The sequence below is a fragment of the Podarcis tiliguerta genome, assembly GCF_965153285.1.
Source record: "Podarcis tiliguerta genome assembly, chromosome: 8".
Lineage (NCBI taxonomy): Eukaryota > Metazoa > Chordata > Lepidosauria > Squamata > Lacertidae > Podarcis > Podarcis tiliguerta.
The window spans coordinates 51,737,203-51,750,636 of record NC_139541.1 but is presented as its reverse complement, the minus strand read 5'-3'; the positions used below and the strand labels follow the sequence as shown (position 1 = coordinate 51,750,636).

The 13,434-nt window shown below is 46.4% G+C and overlaps 1 protein-coding gene across 1 annotated transcript in view; it reads right to left on the bottom strand.

Annotated features, from left to right (window-relative positions):
- The window catches only part of PEPD (peptidase D), a 126,342-nt gene extending 113,506 nt beyond the window's left edge, over window positions 1-12,836 (bottom strand). The window contains exons 1-2 of the mRNA XM_083452921.1: window positions 12,770-12,836; window positions 2,199-2,382 (exon numbers count right to left, since the gene is read on the bottom strand). Coding sequence (XP_083309047.1) covers window positions 2,199-2,382; window positions 12,770-12,813 — 228 coding nt within the window. The 5' untranslated portion in view covers window positions 12,814-12,836. The remainder of the gene's footprint in view (window positions 1-2,198; window positions 2,383-12,769) is intronic.
- Window positions 12,837-13,434: the final 598 nt, after the last annotated feature.

The following is a 13,434-nucleotide window of genomic DNA, read 5'->3' as shown; positions in this document are numbered from 1 at the left end:
CAGCTTGGCCTCTCCAAAGTGGAGCAACCCCACTTAAACATGCCCACACAATTAATTGCACATCAGGATGGATGCCCTCCAGATGTCCTGCAACTCCTATCAGCCCCAGAGATTGATTGGCTGTGCTAACTGAGAATGATGGGAGGTGGAGCCCAAGCAGCCTGGAGGGTACCACATTAGGGGAAGGCTGCCCTGCTCATCTGTCCTTCCGTGATAGGAGCCCTTTGGCTGTACACCGACAGTCTGAGGATTCTACATCTTCCTTCCTTCTAACTATGAGCGCTGCACTCTACCAGCACCAACTACACTAACAGAATTGATTTTTGGAGGATCAAATTGCAACTACCTATTTCTATGGGCAGGGCAAACTCTCCATTCTCTTTCTTGCCCCACCATAAGGCTCCCATCAACTGAAGAGGGTCTTCAAGAATACATAAAGCAGGAGTCCCCTTTCTACTGATTGCCGTGGAAGCTGACTGGCAGCTTAAGGGACAAGTTTAAAATTGTGGATCTTTAAGGGTATTGCTGCTAAATCCTAAATCCTGACTCCTCAGGCAACACCTATTGGCTGATGAGAGGATTACAGTCTCATACTGAATCAAGCCCCAAGACCAATGATAAGTTGAAACAGGGCATCCTGCCTAACCAAATGCCCACACTAAACCTCTGAGCAAGTTGATGTCATCTGGCTTTCCGTCAGCTACCTTGAATACGTGCCTGGCTGAACCCCACTGAGAAGGAAACATGAACTGCACAAATTACTTAAGTTTAACAATGGTCCATAAGAGGCACAACCTTTGCCCATTTTGTGCCTCAATCAACCCTGCCTACATGACTGTAAAACAGATAACCATCCTGGAACACATCAGCAGAGATTAAACTGAGAGCAAAACTGAACTACAACCTCATCCCCACCTCTAAGAGGCTGAGAAATCTCACTTGCACTGTGTTAGAAGAGACCAGGGGAAATAGGTTAACAAGAACAAGCATGCTGGGGCAAGAGATTCTGCAAGCTCTCTGGTCTTTTCTTGTGGGTTAAGACAAAGACAGGAAGCAGCTATAGAGCAAGTCCCTAGGGGAGGGTGGTGATATATCAAGGACTCCCAGAGACATGGATATATCCAAGCTGGGTGGTCAAAAGCTCCTGGAAAGGGAATCGGTGGAGGCAGAGGGGAAAGAGCCCACCATGAGCCAGCCCACACGGGACAGTGATTCTGCAGCATTGAATTATGCATTGAATTAACTGATGCAGGACAGTAAGAGCCATGTGAAATAATTCTTGGTAAACACTGCAGAAGAAGGCCTGGACTGATCAAGCATTTGCTGTATTAACCAATGCACAGTTCAAAAGGGTGGAGGGAGAAAGGAAATCAGAAGCCCACTAGCTGACTCCAAGCACACCAGTGTTTCAGGAAAGATAACTATCAAGAATGTAAGAACATAAGGGGAGCCTGCTGGATCAGGCCAGTGGCCCATATAGTTCGGCATCCTGTTCTCACTTAAGGTGGCCACCCAGATGGCCCTATGGGGAACCCCTAAGCAGGACCTGAGGCAGAGCCTTTGGAAACTGACTGTTTTTGAAGAAAGGCCTGGTGCTATGATGTTTTTATTATTGTTGTCTGTGTTTTTACTTGATCTTTTAAATTTTAATTCTATTCAAGTCTAATTACATTTTCATGATTGCCCTTCCTAGGTTTTTAGCTTTTTCTATTTTATTTGGGTAAGCCAGCTTGAGTCCCAGACTGCAGAAAAGGTGAGATATAAATAAATAAATCAACAACAACAAATTATAGGTATGCGATGTGTGTGTTTTTCCACTGGTAGACAGTGGTGTTGTTGTTGTTTATTCGTTTAGTCGTGTCCGACTCTTCGTGACCCCATGGACCAGAGCACGCCAGGCACTCCTGTCTTCCGCTGCCTCCCGCAGTTTGGTCAAACTCATGCTGGTAGCTTCGAGAACACTATCCAACCATCTCGTCCTCTGTCGTCCCCTTCTCCTTGTGCCCTCCATCTTTCCCAACATCAGGGTCTTTTCCACGGAGTCTTCTCTTCTCATGAGGTGACCAAAGTATTGGAGCCTCAGCTTCAGGATCTGTCCTTCCAGTGAGTACTCGGGGCTGATAGCCAGCAACTAATAAAAGGGGCTGAGATCTGAACTAAAAGAGATAAGTCTGTTGTTTGTTCATGCTAAATCTTACCTGGCGAAACACAACGCCTGTGTCAGTGCAGTATCTGTTGGTCTGCTCCCCGCCTTGCAGGAGGACAATGGATTTCTTTGGCACATCCTTGTTTGATCTCAGCCGCTCGCACAAGCGAGTTCTGTTCAGGGCAAAGAGCGCTGCTGGAACCTTCAAGGTTTCATTCCCCAGCCAAAAAGACGGCCTGGAAAGAGGAAGGAAACATTAGCTTCTGCAACAAGAGCAGCCCTCCCCTAACCTGGGGCCTTCCAGGTGTTTTGGACTACAATTCCAGTCGGGAGTCATCAGCACTCTGATGGCACCCAATCCCAAAACCCTTGATGACCTCCCCCAGCAGATGTTAAGCAGCACAACGAAGGAGACGAAACCTTAACAGGACCCAGTAGGCCCATCGTGCACCACCGTTAGCGACCGACCAACCAGATAGAACAGTCCATGGCAAAACAGGGTGTCCAAGTCCCACACTGGCCAGTCACTCCAGAAAGATACCATGGCACTGGAAGCCACCAAGAAAGTAAACAGGAATGCATGTGTCCTGCCCAGTTCCCACCACAGTCATTTCAATTCCCGAGTTGGCCTTATACCCAGATGGCAAAATCTCATCCTGGGCATGAATTGCCACCTGTGGCTCTAATTAAAACAATATGTTAGATTAATTAAGTGGCCTGTAAGCATCTCAAAGGCACTCACATCAGAAGGTGACACACACATTCCTGCATGGCAGGCGGCGGGACTAGAGGACTCCTTGGGTCTCTTCCAACTCTACAACTCTATGATTCCACGTACTACATCTGACTTGAGCTGCACTTCCAATTCCATTCCATCTCATCGCCTCTTCGCTTATTGACGGGCGGATTGTGCTACACAGATGCTGCCCTCAACATCTGGAACCTTATTTCTGTGCTTTTGTTCCATTGTTTTCCCAGAGGCAAAAATCAAGTTTGCACATTCATTTCTGCATAATGTATTCTGCTTTTGCTAGCTGTTGGCTGTGTGCACGCCTGGAGCAGGCCTCTAGAGAATAAGAATTACGCCCACTTGGTGGAAGAGTAAAGGATGGATCCATGAAAGCAAACTCCCAATTGCCCACACGGTCCTACTCCCACCGACAGATCAGTAATGATCAACTTTAGCAGCAGCCAACAAACATCTCACATTCTCAGGTTCAACTTATTTTAGCTGAGTTACATGGAATGGGCCCCTCCAGCAACTCAAGAGTAAAAAATAAGGAACAAACATAGTGGTTATGCCTTCAGCCACAAGCTGTTACTATGCTCAGCTGTTGCTAAGATGTAGATATATATTTTCTATCAACCTGCATTAACCTGAGCGTGCTCAGTGAAATGTTCCCTCATGTATTAATTATTATATGGCTTTCTCAGAAAACGGAAAACGTGCAAAAAAAGGTAACCTTTGCTTCGTAGCCGGCAAAGAGCAAACTTCAGCGTGGTTTCAGCATCAAAAGTCCAAAATGCACAATTCCTGCAGCCAACGCAGCATAAAGGAACTTTTAATCTGTAACACCTGGAGACAATTCGCGAAAGCCAAAGGTCAAACTTCTTCAGTGCGCAAAAATGGTGTGCGCATGAGGGAGAGCTGTGTGTGCGACTGCATCTGTGTGAGTGAGACACAGACAGAGAGTGCGGTGTCTGCATGTGTGTTGAGTGACTGTGGTGAATGTAAACACCTGTATACACACATGCACGTAAGTGTGTTCACCACAACCACTGTTAATGTGTGGCCCTCGGAAGGGTGGCTGACTCCTAATTTGGCCCTCAGACTGTAAGAAGGTTAGCCCCTGCCCTGTTCTAAAGCCCTAGTTGGTAGCTTATTTTTGCTAAAAGGCCAGCAACGTTGGTTCTTACTTGTCCCGGGATTCAAGCCAAAGGACTCTGTGGCATCTCTTTCCTCCCTGGTGTGGACAGCAAGAAAAGTCCTTGCAAAACCTATCCTCCAAGCAAGCAAGGTCCACACATTGCCACCTTCCCACCCTGCCTCAGCTTCTGCGGAGTGAATGGCTGTATTACATAACCAGGGAAGTGCACTGCCAACACCTCTCGCCATCCACACTGGGAAGGGTTTTTGCTCACAGGAACATAGAAGGGACTGTGGTTGCAGAGGAGGTTCTCAAGATCAAGGGGCCGTGGAGGGAGAGGGGGGTAGACAGATTCCGTTCCAGCTGCCCATCCCAAACCTAAGGCAAATTCTCAAGAATTCATCTAAGAAAGCAAAGATCCTGTTCTATCACCTTCCTGCCCTTCCCATGATTAGGTGGCAACCACATCTATTTATGACTTGTTAAGGCAAGCATGGTTGAGCAATGAAATGTCATCTGGCAAGAGTTGCCCCTGTAGAATCCCTGGGAGAGCCAGACAGTGACCGTCTTGCCAGGACTGGTTGCATATAAACCACTAAGTAGCAGGGGAGACAAACTCTACTATTTATATAGAGAGTTGGGAGGGACACAGAGGATCATCTAGTCCAACCCCTATAATGCAGGACTAGCAGCTTCAGAATCTGTTGGGAAGTCTTTAGCTGTGATTCCTGCATTGCAGAGGGGTTGGACTAATGGCCCTTGAGGGATTCCAAACCAACTCTACAATTCTATCATTTCTCCTTCTAATAAAAGTCAACCTAGTCAGAGTTCAAGCATGTTGGGGGGAGGGGAACCACTTGTGGCTTACAGAATTTTTAAGAAGTTACAAGGCCATAACACACACATTTGACCCAATTCAGACATAACACTGCTGCTGCTCCAATAAACTGTGGCTTGTTGGAGTAAGGAAAAGGAAAAGCTCAAACGTTGCTAACTTATTTTCCTTCCTCCTCACCTTCAGCTTGAAAAGGGGCATCCTGATTTGTTAAATCAAGTTTTCCCATGACATCCAACCCAGGAAACTGTGGGTTAAAGGCTTTCTCTAGCCAGGATTGCTGATCAAACGTTGCATGGAGCTCTTAAACCACAATTCTCTTATCAGTTCTTATCCCACTTGAACAGGACATGGGGTTTTGAAGACAGAGTGTTCCCTCTGATCTGGGCCATGGAGTTAAAGCAGGGGTAGGCCCATGGGCCAGATCCAGCCCAATCAGCTTCTCAATCCAGCCGGTGGATGGTCTGGGAACAGCATGTTTTTACATGAGTAGAATGTGTCCTTTTATTTAAAATGCATCTCTGGGTTATTTGTGGGGCCTGCCTGGTGTTTTTACATGAGTAGAATGTGTTCTTTTATTTAAAATGCATCTCTGGGTTATTTATAGGTCACAGGAATTCGTTCATTTTTTTCTTCAAAATATATTCCGGTCCACCACATGCTCTGAGGGACGGTGGACTGGCCCACAGCTGAAAAAGGTTGCTGACCCCCTGAGTTAAAGGCTACATTTCTATTTACAGGAGCAGCAATGGGGGAAATCTCTGACTTTTGAAGTTAATCATGATAAAACATGATAAATGCCACAGTTACCATATTTTTCCGTGTACAAGACGAGGTTTTTTAATTAAAAGAAAGTGCTAAAAATTGGGTGTCGTCCTATACACAGATAGTGCTGAGATGGGACGGGGGATTGGTGGCTGCCGCGAGCAGGAGATTGTCATCGGCGTTTGGGAGGGTGATTGGTGGCTGCAACAATGTCTCCTGGCGATTGGCTGCTGAGGCAATAGGGCGTGTGATTGTTGGCTGCTGGTGGTGAGCGGGCTGACGATTGGTGGCTTCGTGAATACACCCCCCCCCCAAAAAAAGCTGAACAAGTCTGGTCAATCCCCCCCCCCCGCAAAAGCTGAACAACACGTGGCAATTTTCCCCCATTTCCTCAGTTTTGTGGAATTGTATTTAACACGGGGGCGTGTTATACATGGAAAAATATGGTAAGTCATACATATATGCTTATTGTTGCTTGCTACTAGACCAAGGATCATGGTTGGGCCTGTCCTCCCACTGGAGCAAAGATACCAGAGTTTTGTTGCCCTAAGAAGCCCAGTAACTTATCAAATGGAATCAACTTATATTTGTTCATGGATTAGCAAGTCTGCCTAGGAATTGCCACCCTGTGGCTCACCACAGAAACCCACTGCGCCCAGCTGAGCAATCTTTTGTTTTCTCACAACCTCCTCACTCTCAGAACTCTGTAGCGTGTTCAGTTTGAAAGCAAAAAATAGCTCTCACTGCCATCTAAAAAGGCATAGACTTTTTACCTCTCGGGTGCTTGCCACCCCAAGTTAAACACTGTTGCCTTTTAAATAAATTGCCATAAAATCATGAGCACCTTGCTCTTAGAAAGGGCTCGGCCCTCTGCGCATGTTTTACACTGAAGTCCTCCAGTACCTTTGCTGGGGATTACTTTCAAATCAGAGAATTGTAGCATTGGAAGAGACTCAAAGGGTATTAAAGCCTACAGGGACGCGGGTGGCGCTGTGGGTAAAACCTCAGCGCCTAGGACTTGCCGATCGTCAGGTCGAATCCCCACGGCAGGGTGCGCTCCCGTTGCTCGGTCCCAGCGCCTGTCAACCTAGCAGTTCGAAAGCACCCCCGGGTGCAAGTAGATAAATAGGGACCGCTTACTAGCGGGAAGGTAAACGGCGTTTCCGTGTGCTGCGCTGGCTCGCCAGATGCAGCTTGTCACGCTGGCCACGTGACCCGGAAGTGTCTCCGGACAGCGCTGGCCCCCGGCCTCTTAAGTGAGATGGGCGCACAACCCTAGAGTTGGACACGACTGGCCCGTAAGGGCAGGGGTACCTTTACCTTTACCTTTACAAAGGGTCATCTAATCCAACCCCCTGCAATGCAGAAAGAAGGGCTTGCGTTTAAGCAAGCAATCCTTGCTGGAGAGGTGGGTTATGCCAACCATGGAGTTGGATGTGCCTCCCTCCCAATGATAAGGTAGTCGAACCAGAAAAGAAAAGGGGTTGGCAGAGAATGTAAAAAGCCACGTCCCCACCATCTGCCCTGGCCAGTGTGAGCCCAGAAGGGCTTTGGAAGTGGCAGCTCTTCCATCAGTGACTCTCCAAGGAAGTAATTCTATTTAGTACCTTGATCTGTGTTGAGAAAGGACCATAAATATATCTGCCTCTGGTCTCCAAGCAGATATAATTCTGGAGCAGGCTGCATGACCACAGGCTTCAGATGGTGTTCCTAACTTGTTTAGAGATTCAGCATAATTACATTTTTGTTATGTTTAGAGAAACCGGTTAGCATGCATTCTTGCTCTGGAAATACATGAACTGCAACATGGGAAAGTTCACCGAAGTAACAGATTTTAAATCACCAAAAGAGAAGACCAATTTTATTCAACCTTCCCCAAGAACAAGGCTTCGCTACACAACAGCAGAAGGACGACCAAGCAAATCCATTGGGGCTGGCCTCTCATATCATTTCTCTCAAATCTTGTGTTGAATTTAAGAGTCTGAATGTGCCATTCTCCCTCATCCCCAAACAGGTGAACCAGCTTATAAAAAGAAGGGATATATATATATATATATATATATATATATATAATCTTTGCATTAGCAATGCAAGAGAAACAACAACACCTGACCTAGTCTTTGGAAAGCGAACTCTGTTATCCACCAAAGGCAGCGCAAGTTGGAAACAGAGAGCAATGATGAACTACAGCTCCCATCAACCCCCTGGACCACTGGGCATGCTGGCTGCCGGGTGTGCTGGGAGCAGGAGTCCAGCAACATCAAAAGGGGCTCACGTCCCCCTACCCTCACCCCAGTTACAACTGCAGCCGTGAACATTGCAGAGGAAAGGCAAGATAAAAATGTAAAGGGACAGAAGAAGAGGGCTCTACTTTGAAGAGGATTTCAACCGACCCTCCTTGGGAACAAACAGCAGCGGAAAGATACAGCAACTGCCTGAAGCAAATAAGCAACTTCACACACAAAAAACCCTAGCCCTGACCTTTCGCCTTTAAGACCAGCATGATCTTAAGCTTTGTGTAGGTTAAGCCTATGAAAAATAGGGAGGCAAGAAAATATTCCTCTCCTTATTTTCTGTGTGCTGGTCTGCTGAGAAAGTCACAGGAACAAGGGCATTAGGAAATGTTGGCAAGCCTATTTCAAAGGGTGGGAAGTGAAAAATTGGGCTGGAAGTGCCTCTGCCAAGTAGATCTAAACAGTGGAGGGGGGATCTCTCTTTGTCTGGAACTTACGTCTCCTTTCACAGTTATGACTGTAAGCCAGGAGAACAGGAAAAGCCCAAGAAGTAAGCCAGAAAGACATGCAGGTTGTGCAATGCATCCGTGAAGCAATGCAGCTCCTGAAACCTTACACCCCAACCGTATTCTTACAACAGCCTGGATTTGCACATGACACTAAACTGTGGTTAGTCTGAATGTCCAATCCCAGCCCAGCAGAATAACTATTATGTGCAACCATGGTTTCTTGTTGGCTTACAAACCATGGATTGATTTAACTAAGGTTTTGTATTATGTCTGAACTCAACAGCCTTGTTGAGCCACCCCAGCAGATGTCAAGGCAGTAAGCAACTATTTTACTTTGAAAAGACAACTGAAGGCGGTCCTGTTTAGGGAAGTTTTTAATGTTTGATGAGGTATTGTTTTTAATATTCGGTTGGAAGCCAGAGCGGCTGGGGAAACCCAGCCAGATGAGCGAGCTATAAATAAATCATCACCATCATCATGCTATAGAGACACCAGGTAAGAGAAAGTGGGATATAGAACAAGTTTTCAAGAAACAAGTCATAAACTATTTGCTCCTCTGTAACATGGTTTGTGGTTTGTTGAATAAACCATGGTTGAAAAACCATGAGTTAGTGTTACATGTGAACACAACCAGCATATAATCCTGTTCTTTGATCTCTACTCCCTTCAAGGTATAAGGGAAGGCGTGTCCTGGGGCACAGTGTGCCTTATGGAAAAGCAAACCTTCTGATACAAACTTCCAGAAAGAAAACCAGGATACGATTAATGGTGATCTCTCACTTCTCACTCCCATTTGAGCAGCAGTGGACTTGGAGGGAAAGTCGCTGGTGCCCAAACCCTGTGTTGCTAGCTCTCTTTGCTTGGCATTGACCACCCACATGGTTACTTTCATTTGTTTTGGGACTGGGATTCCTTAAACTGTATCACTGAATTGCGAATTTTCTGAAATATGTTGGGCCTGCAATAAACTGTTTCTGACACCTAGAGGAAAATCCCTTCTCCTCTCTTTTTATGGGGGGCAGGGGTGCTCCATCCTTGGGTAAAAAAACACAGATTTCATGGTACATAATTAGCAGGAACTAGGTAGTTTGTAGATTTCTTTGTAAACCACTTTGCGGTTGTTTTTACAATCAAGCAGTGCATAAATTTTAGGAAATAAATAAACACACACAAAGCTATGTGCAGCTCACTCCTTGACCTTTTCCCCACCCACATCCTCAACAGGAAGATTCTGACCTCTCTTATGGGTTAAGATCATTATGTGCAATACTTTGATCAATTCAGGAGGTGCTATATTAATGCCAAGAGGAATGCTTAAACTTTAACAAAGTCCTGATCACACCAAAGCAGGTCCCTCTTTTCATGCCACTGCAATTGCAATGGAGAAAAGGAATACTACACAATGAATGGATGAGCATATTAAACCCAGTTACAGTTTCCTCCAAGCTTCACATCCCAAGATCTGTGGGGCACAGTAGGAGGCAGCATGCTCTTCTACCAGAAATCTATTCAGCTCTCTCAAGTCTCTTTGCCAAACACTTCGCAAATCCCACAATGTGAGCTTCATGCACTCTTCTGGTGACATGCTTTGCAAACCTACTGAAAAATAACAAGGTCAGGACTTTGATCGTCTTCATCAAAAATCCAAGTTTTGTATGGACAAAACTCAGATTCCCTTAATCAAAAGCCTTAAGACTGACAAGGTCATTTTTTACAGTATGAGGTTTAACATTACAGCAGTAATGAATAGATCTGTGGCACCCGCGATGAAGCACAAAGGAAGCATGACTGATTTTTAATAGGATTTAGAGAGTCCAACAGTTGCTTTGAAAAAATGCTTGGGGTAGGAAAGCAACCATTTTTTTTATTAAATGGGGGAAGTGAAATGGAAGCAGAAAGCAATTGTTTACACTGAAACACTGTTGCTGCAATTCAAAAATCACTCACAGCCCAAGAGATATGCCTGCATATGCCTTACGTATGTTTCCGAGCACAATTCAAAGTGCTGGTGTTGACCTTTAAAGCCCTAAACGGCCTCGGCCCAGTATACCTGAAGGAGCGTCTCCACCCCCATCGTTCTGCCCGGACGCTGAGGTCCAGCACCGAGGGCCTTCTGGCGGTTCCCTCATTGCGAGAAGCAAAGCTACAGGGAACCAGGCAGAGGGCCTTCTCAGTAGTGGCCCCTGCCCTGTGGAACGCCCTCCCATCAGATGTCAAAACGATAAACAACTACCTGACATTCAGAAGACATCTTAAGGCAGCCCTGTTCAGGGAAGTTTTTAATGTATGATATTTTAGTGTTTTTTGGTTTCTATGGAAGCCGCCCAGAGTGGCTGGGGAAACCCAGCCAGATGGGCGGGGTACAAATAATAAATTATTATTATTATTATTATTATTATTATTATTATTATTATTACTACTACTCTCCCTCAGCCTTCCCCAACCTGATGCCCTCCAGATATTTTGGACTTTAATTCCTATCAGGCCCAACTAGCACAGACATGCTGACTGCTGATGGGAGTTGCAATCTGAAACATGGAGGACACCACACTGGGGAAAGCTGTTCCATCTGAGCCTAGAAGGACAATGTTAGTTCTGCTGATACACTGGGATGTGTGTGCATCAAGCAAACACAAGAGAGCCAATCCTAGAATCAAGAGGAGCTGCATTGGGTCACCAATATCTTCCTTCAAGGCAGGGATGGATAACCTGTGGCCCTACAGATGTTCTTGGACTCTGGGGCTGACTGGAGTTGTGAGTCCACCCCTGCTTCAGTCGATGGGTCAGGAGGAACCTTGCAGATGTGCCCCAGGTCAGCAGGATTCAGGGAAAGTACAGCAGAAAGGGAAATGGGTGTGCCAACCTTGGCCAAAGACAAGCCTGGCAGAAACCATGGCCAGGCAGATCCCTTAATTTTAAAACGCATCCCTATTCCACAGCTATATGGAATACACTGCACCTCACATGTGGAGACCAGTTTTCATCCCATGGATCACTTTGTGAGTTTCTCTTTGTTACAATCTTCTCTTCCTACTGTACATTGGACTTGCTTAATCACCCAAATCAATTCCGGCTGAGAGTCCCTTAAAAAAAACTTCCCTAGAACGAGAACATAGGAAGATCCTTTATTCAGAGTCAGACCATTAGTCCATTTAGCTCTGTACTATCTACACTGGCCAGTTATGGAGCTCCAGGATTTCAGACAAGATCTCTCTCAGCCCTACCTGAAGATGCTAGGGACTGAACATGGTATTTTCTGCATGCAAATTTCTACCACTGAATTTAACCTAGAGATCTTGTTGCTGTTACAGAATAGCTGGAACTCAAACACATTTAGCAACATTGACCGTTTGGGACAGCCACACATCATATTTTTAGGCCTGGGAGCGGTGGTTAAAACAAAAAAGAACTCTCTCTCACACACAAATACTTGGAAAAGCCACACCCAACGTCTCCCCAAGAAATAAATACAACTGCAGATTATGCCCATTGATACAAATACTGAGTCTGAAAAGAAGTACTGTACTAAAGTCCAGTTCAAACTGTTAACATCAAAATAAGGACACCCACATATCCTCATAAGGAACTAGCAACAGCTCTCCAAGACTTTTAGGCAGGGATCTTTCCCAACCACACCTGGAGATGCAGGGCATTGAACCTAGGACCTTTTGCACACAAACCAGCACTGACCTTTGGCTCCCCTCCACCCCTTTTGACATTCCTGTGCATTATCCATACTAACTTCTGAAGTGAAAGCAATGAAAGGTCAGTGCAAAGCTGCCCATAGTAAGGTTATAAACAGATGGAAAAGGGAATAGAACAAGAGCATTGCATAGAATACTATAAACTTCACAAGGGCTTTCACAGAAGAGCCTACAGCTGCAAGCACACATTTAAAGCGCATTCTATCCCAACCCAGGATTGCCGGAAACTGTAGTTAAGGGTGGCAGAAACTGCAACTCTCCAATGGGTCTGTGTGCTTTAAACGTATGCCATATACACAGCCTAAACCTCACTCAGCCACGCTTGCTGCCTATATGGATAGAGAGATGGGGCGAGGAGAATAGAGAAAGCCAGGGGAGCCGTGGCATTGGCTACCCGTGCACCCGCAGCCACGGGCGACGTGCACGTCAGGAGACACCCCATTCCCACTAACTCGTAGGGGAGGTCGCAGAGGGGGCGTAAACCGGAGGGAATCTGGAACACGTATACACGCTTCGCAGCAGCATTTCAAAGAAGGAATCTCCCGCAGGAGGCAAAGAGAGTGCTGCTTATTCCTCCCTCCAGCTCCTGCAAGGAATCTTGCAAGCCAGCCAGCCACCCTCTGCCTCCGGCCAGCCGTCGGTGCTGTCTGCCAGCTTTGCTCCGCAGCCTGCCAAGCAACAGCAGCAGGAGCAGCGCCTCTTTCTTACCCCTCGGACGCAGCCATGTTGCTTCGTCGGACTCGGTCTGTCATGTGACCACCGCTGCCCTTGTCAGCCACTAAAAAAAGGGAAACCAGGAAGGGGCGGGGCAAAGGGTGGGGTTTGGTTGCTCCTGGCGACGGGGAACTCTTTGGCCATCGGGGAGGGGGCGCTGCGCCCTCTTTATGTTTCTAGCCCCTCTGGAGCAAGTAGGCTGGTTCTTCTCTGGGGAGGAGAGAAACGGCCCAGGTGCCACTGCTTGCCAGGGCTTTTCTCAGTACCAAATACGATGATGGGTGGGGTGTTTTTAGGTCATAGAAGTGTAGAGCTAGAAGGGACCACGAGGGTCATCTAGTCCAACCCCCCGCAATGCAGGAATCTTTTGCCCAACGTGGGGCTCAAACCCACGACCCTGAGATTAAGAGTTTCCTGCTCAACCAAGGGGGAACTGTCACGCTTCGTTGTCATTTTTGCAATGGCCAGGAGGTGTGATGTTGTATTTATAGTGCTGAAATTTTGGGGTTTTTATATGTTGTTACATTTGCGATTATGTTGCTGTTTCGTTATGTTATTTAAAAAAATGTTCTTGTGATGGTTGATTTTGAGATGCATCCCTGCTTTCTGTGTTGTCAGCCGCTTTGAGAATGAGTGGGTAAACCCCACAGCAGATTTCT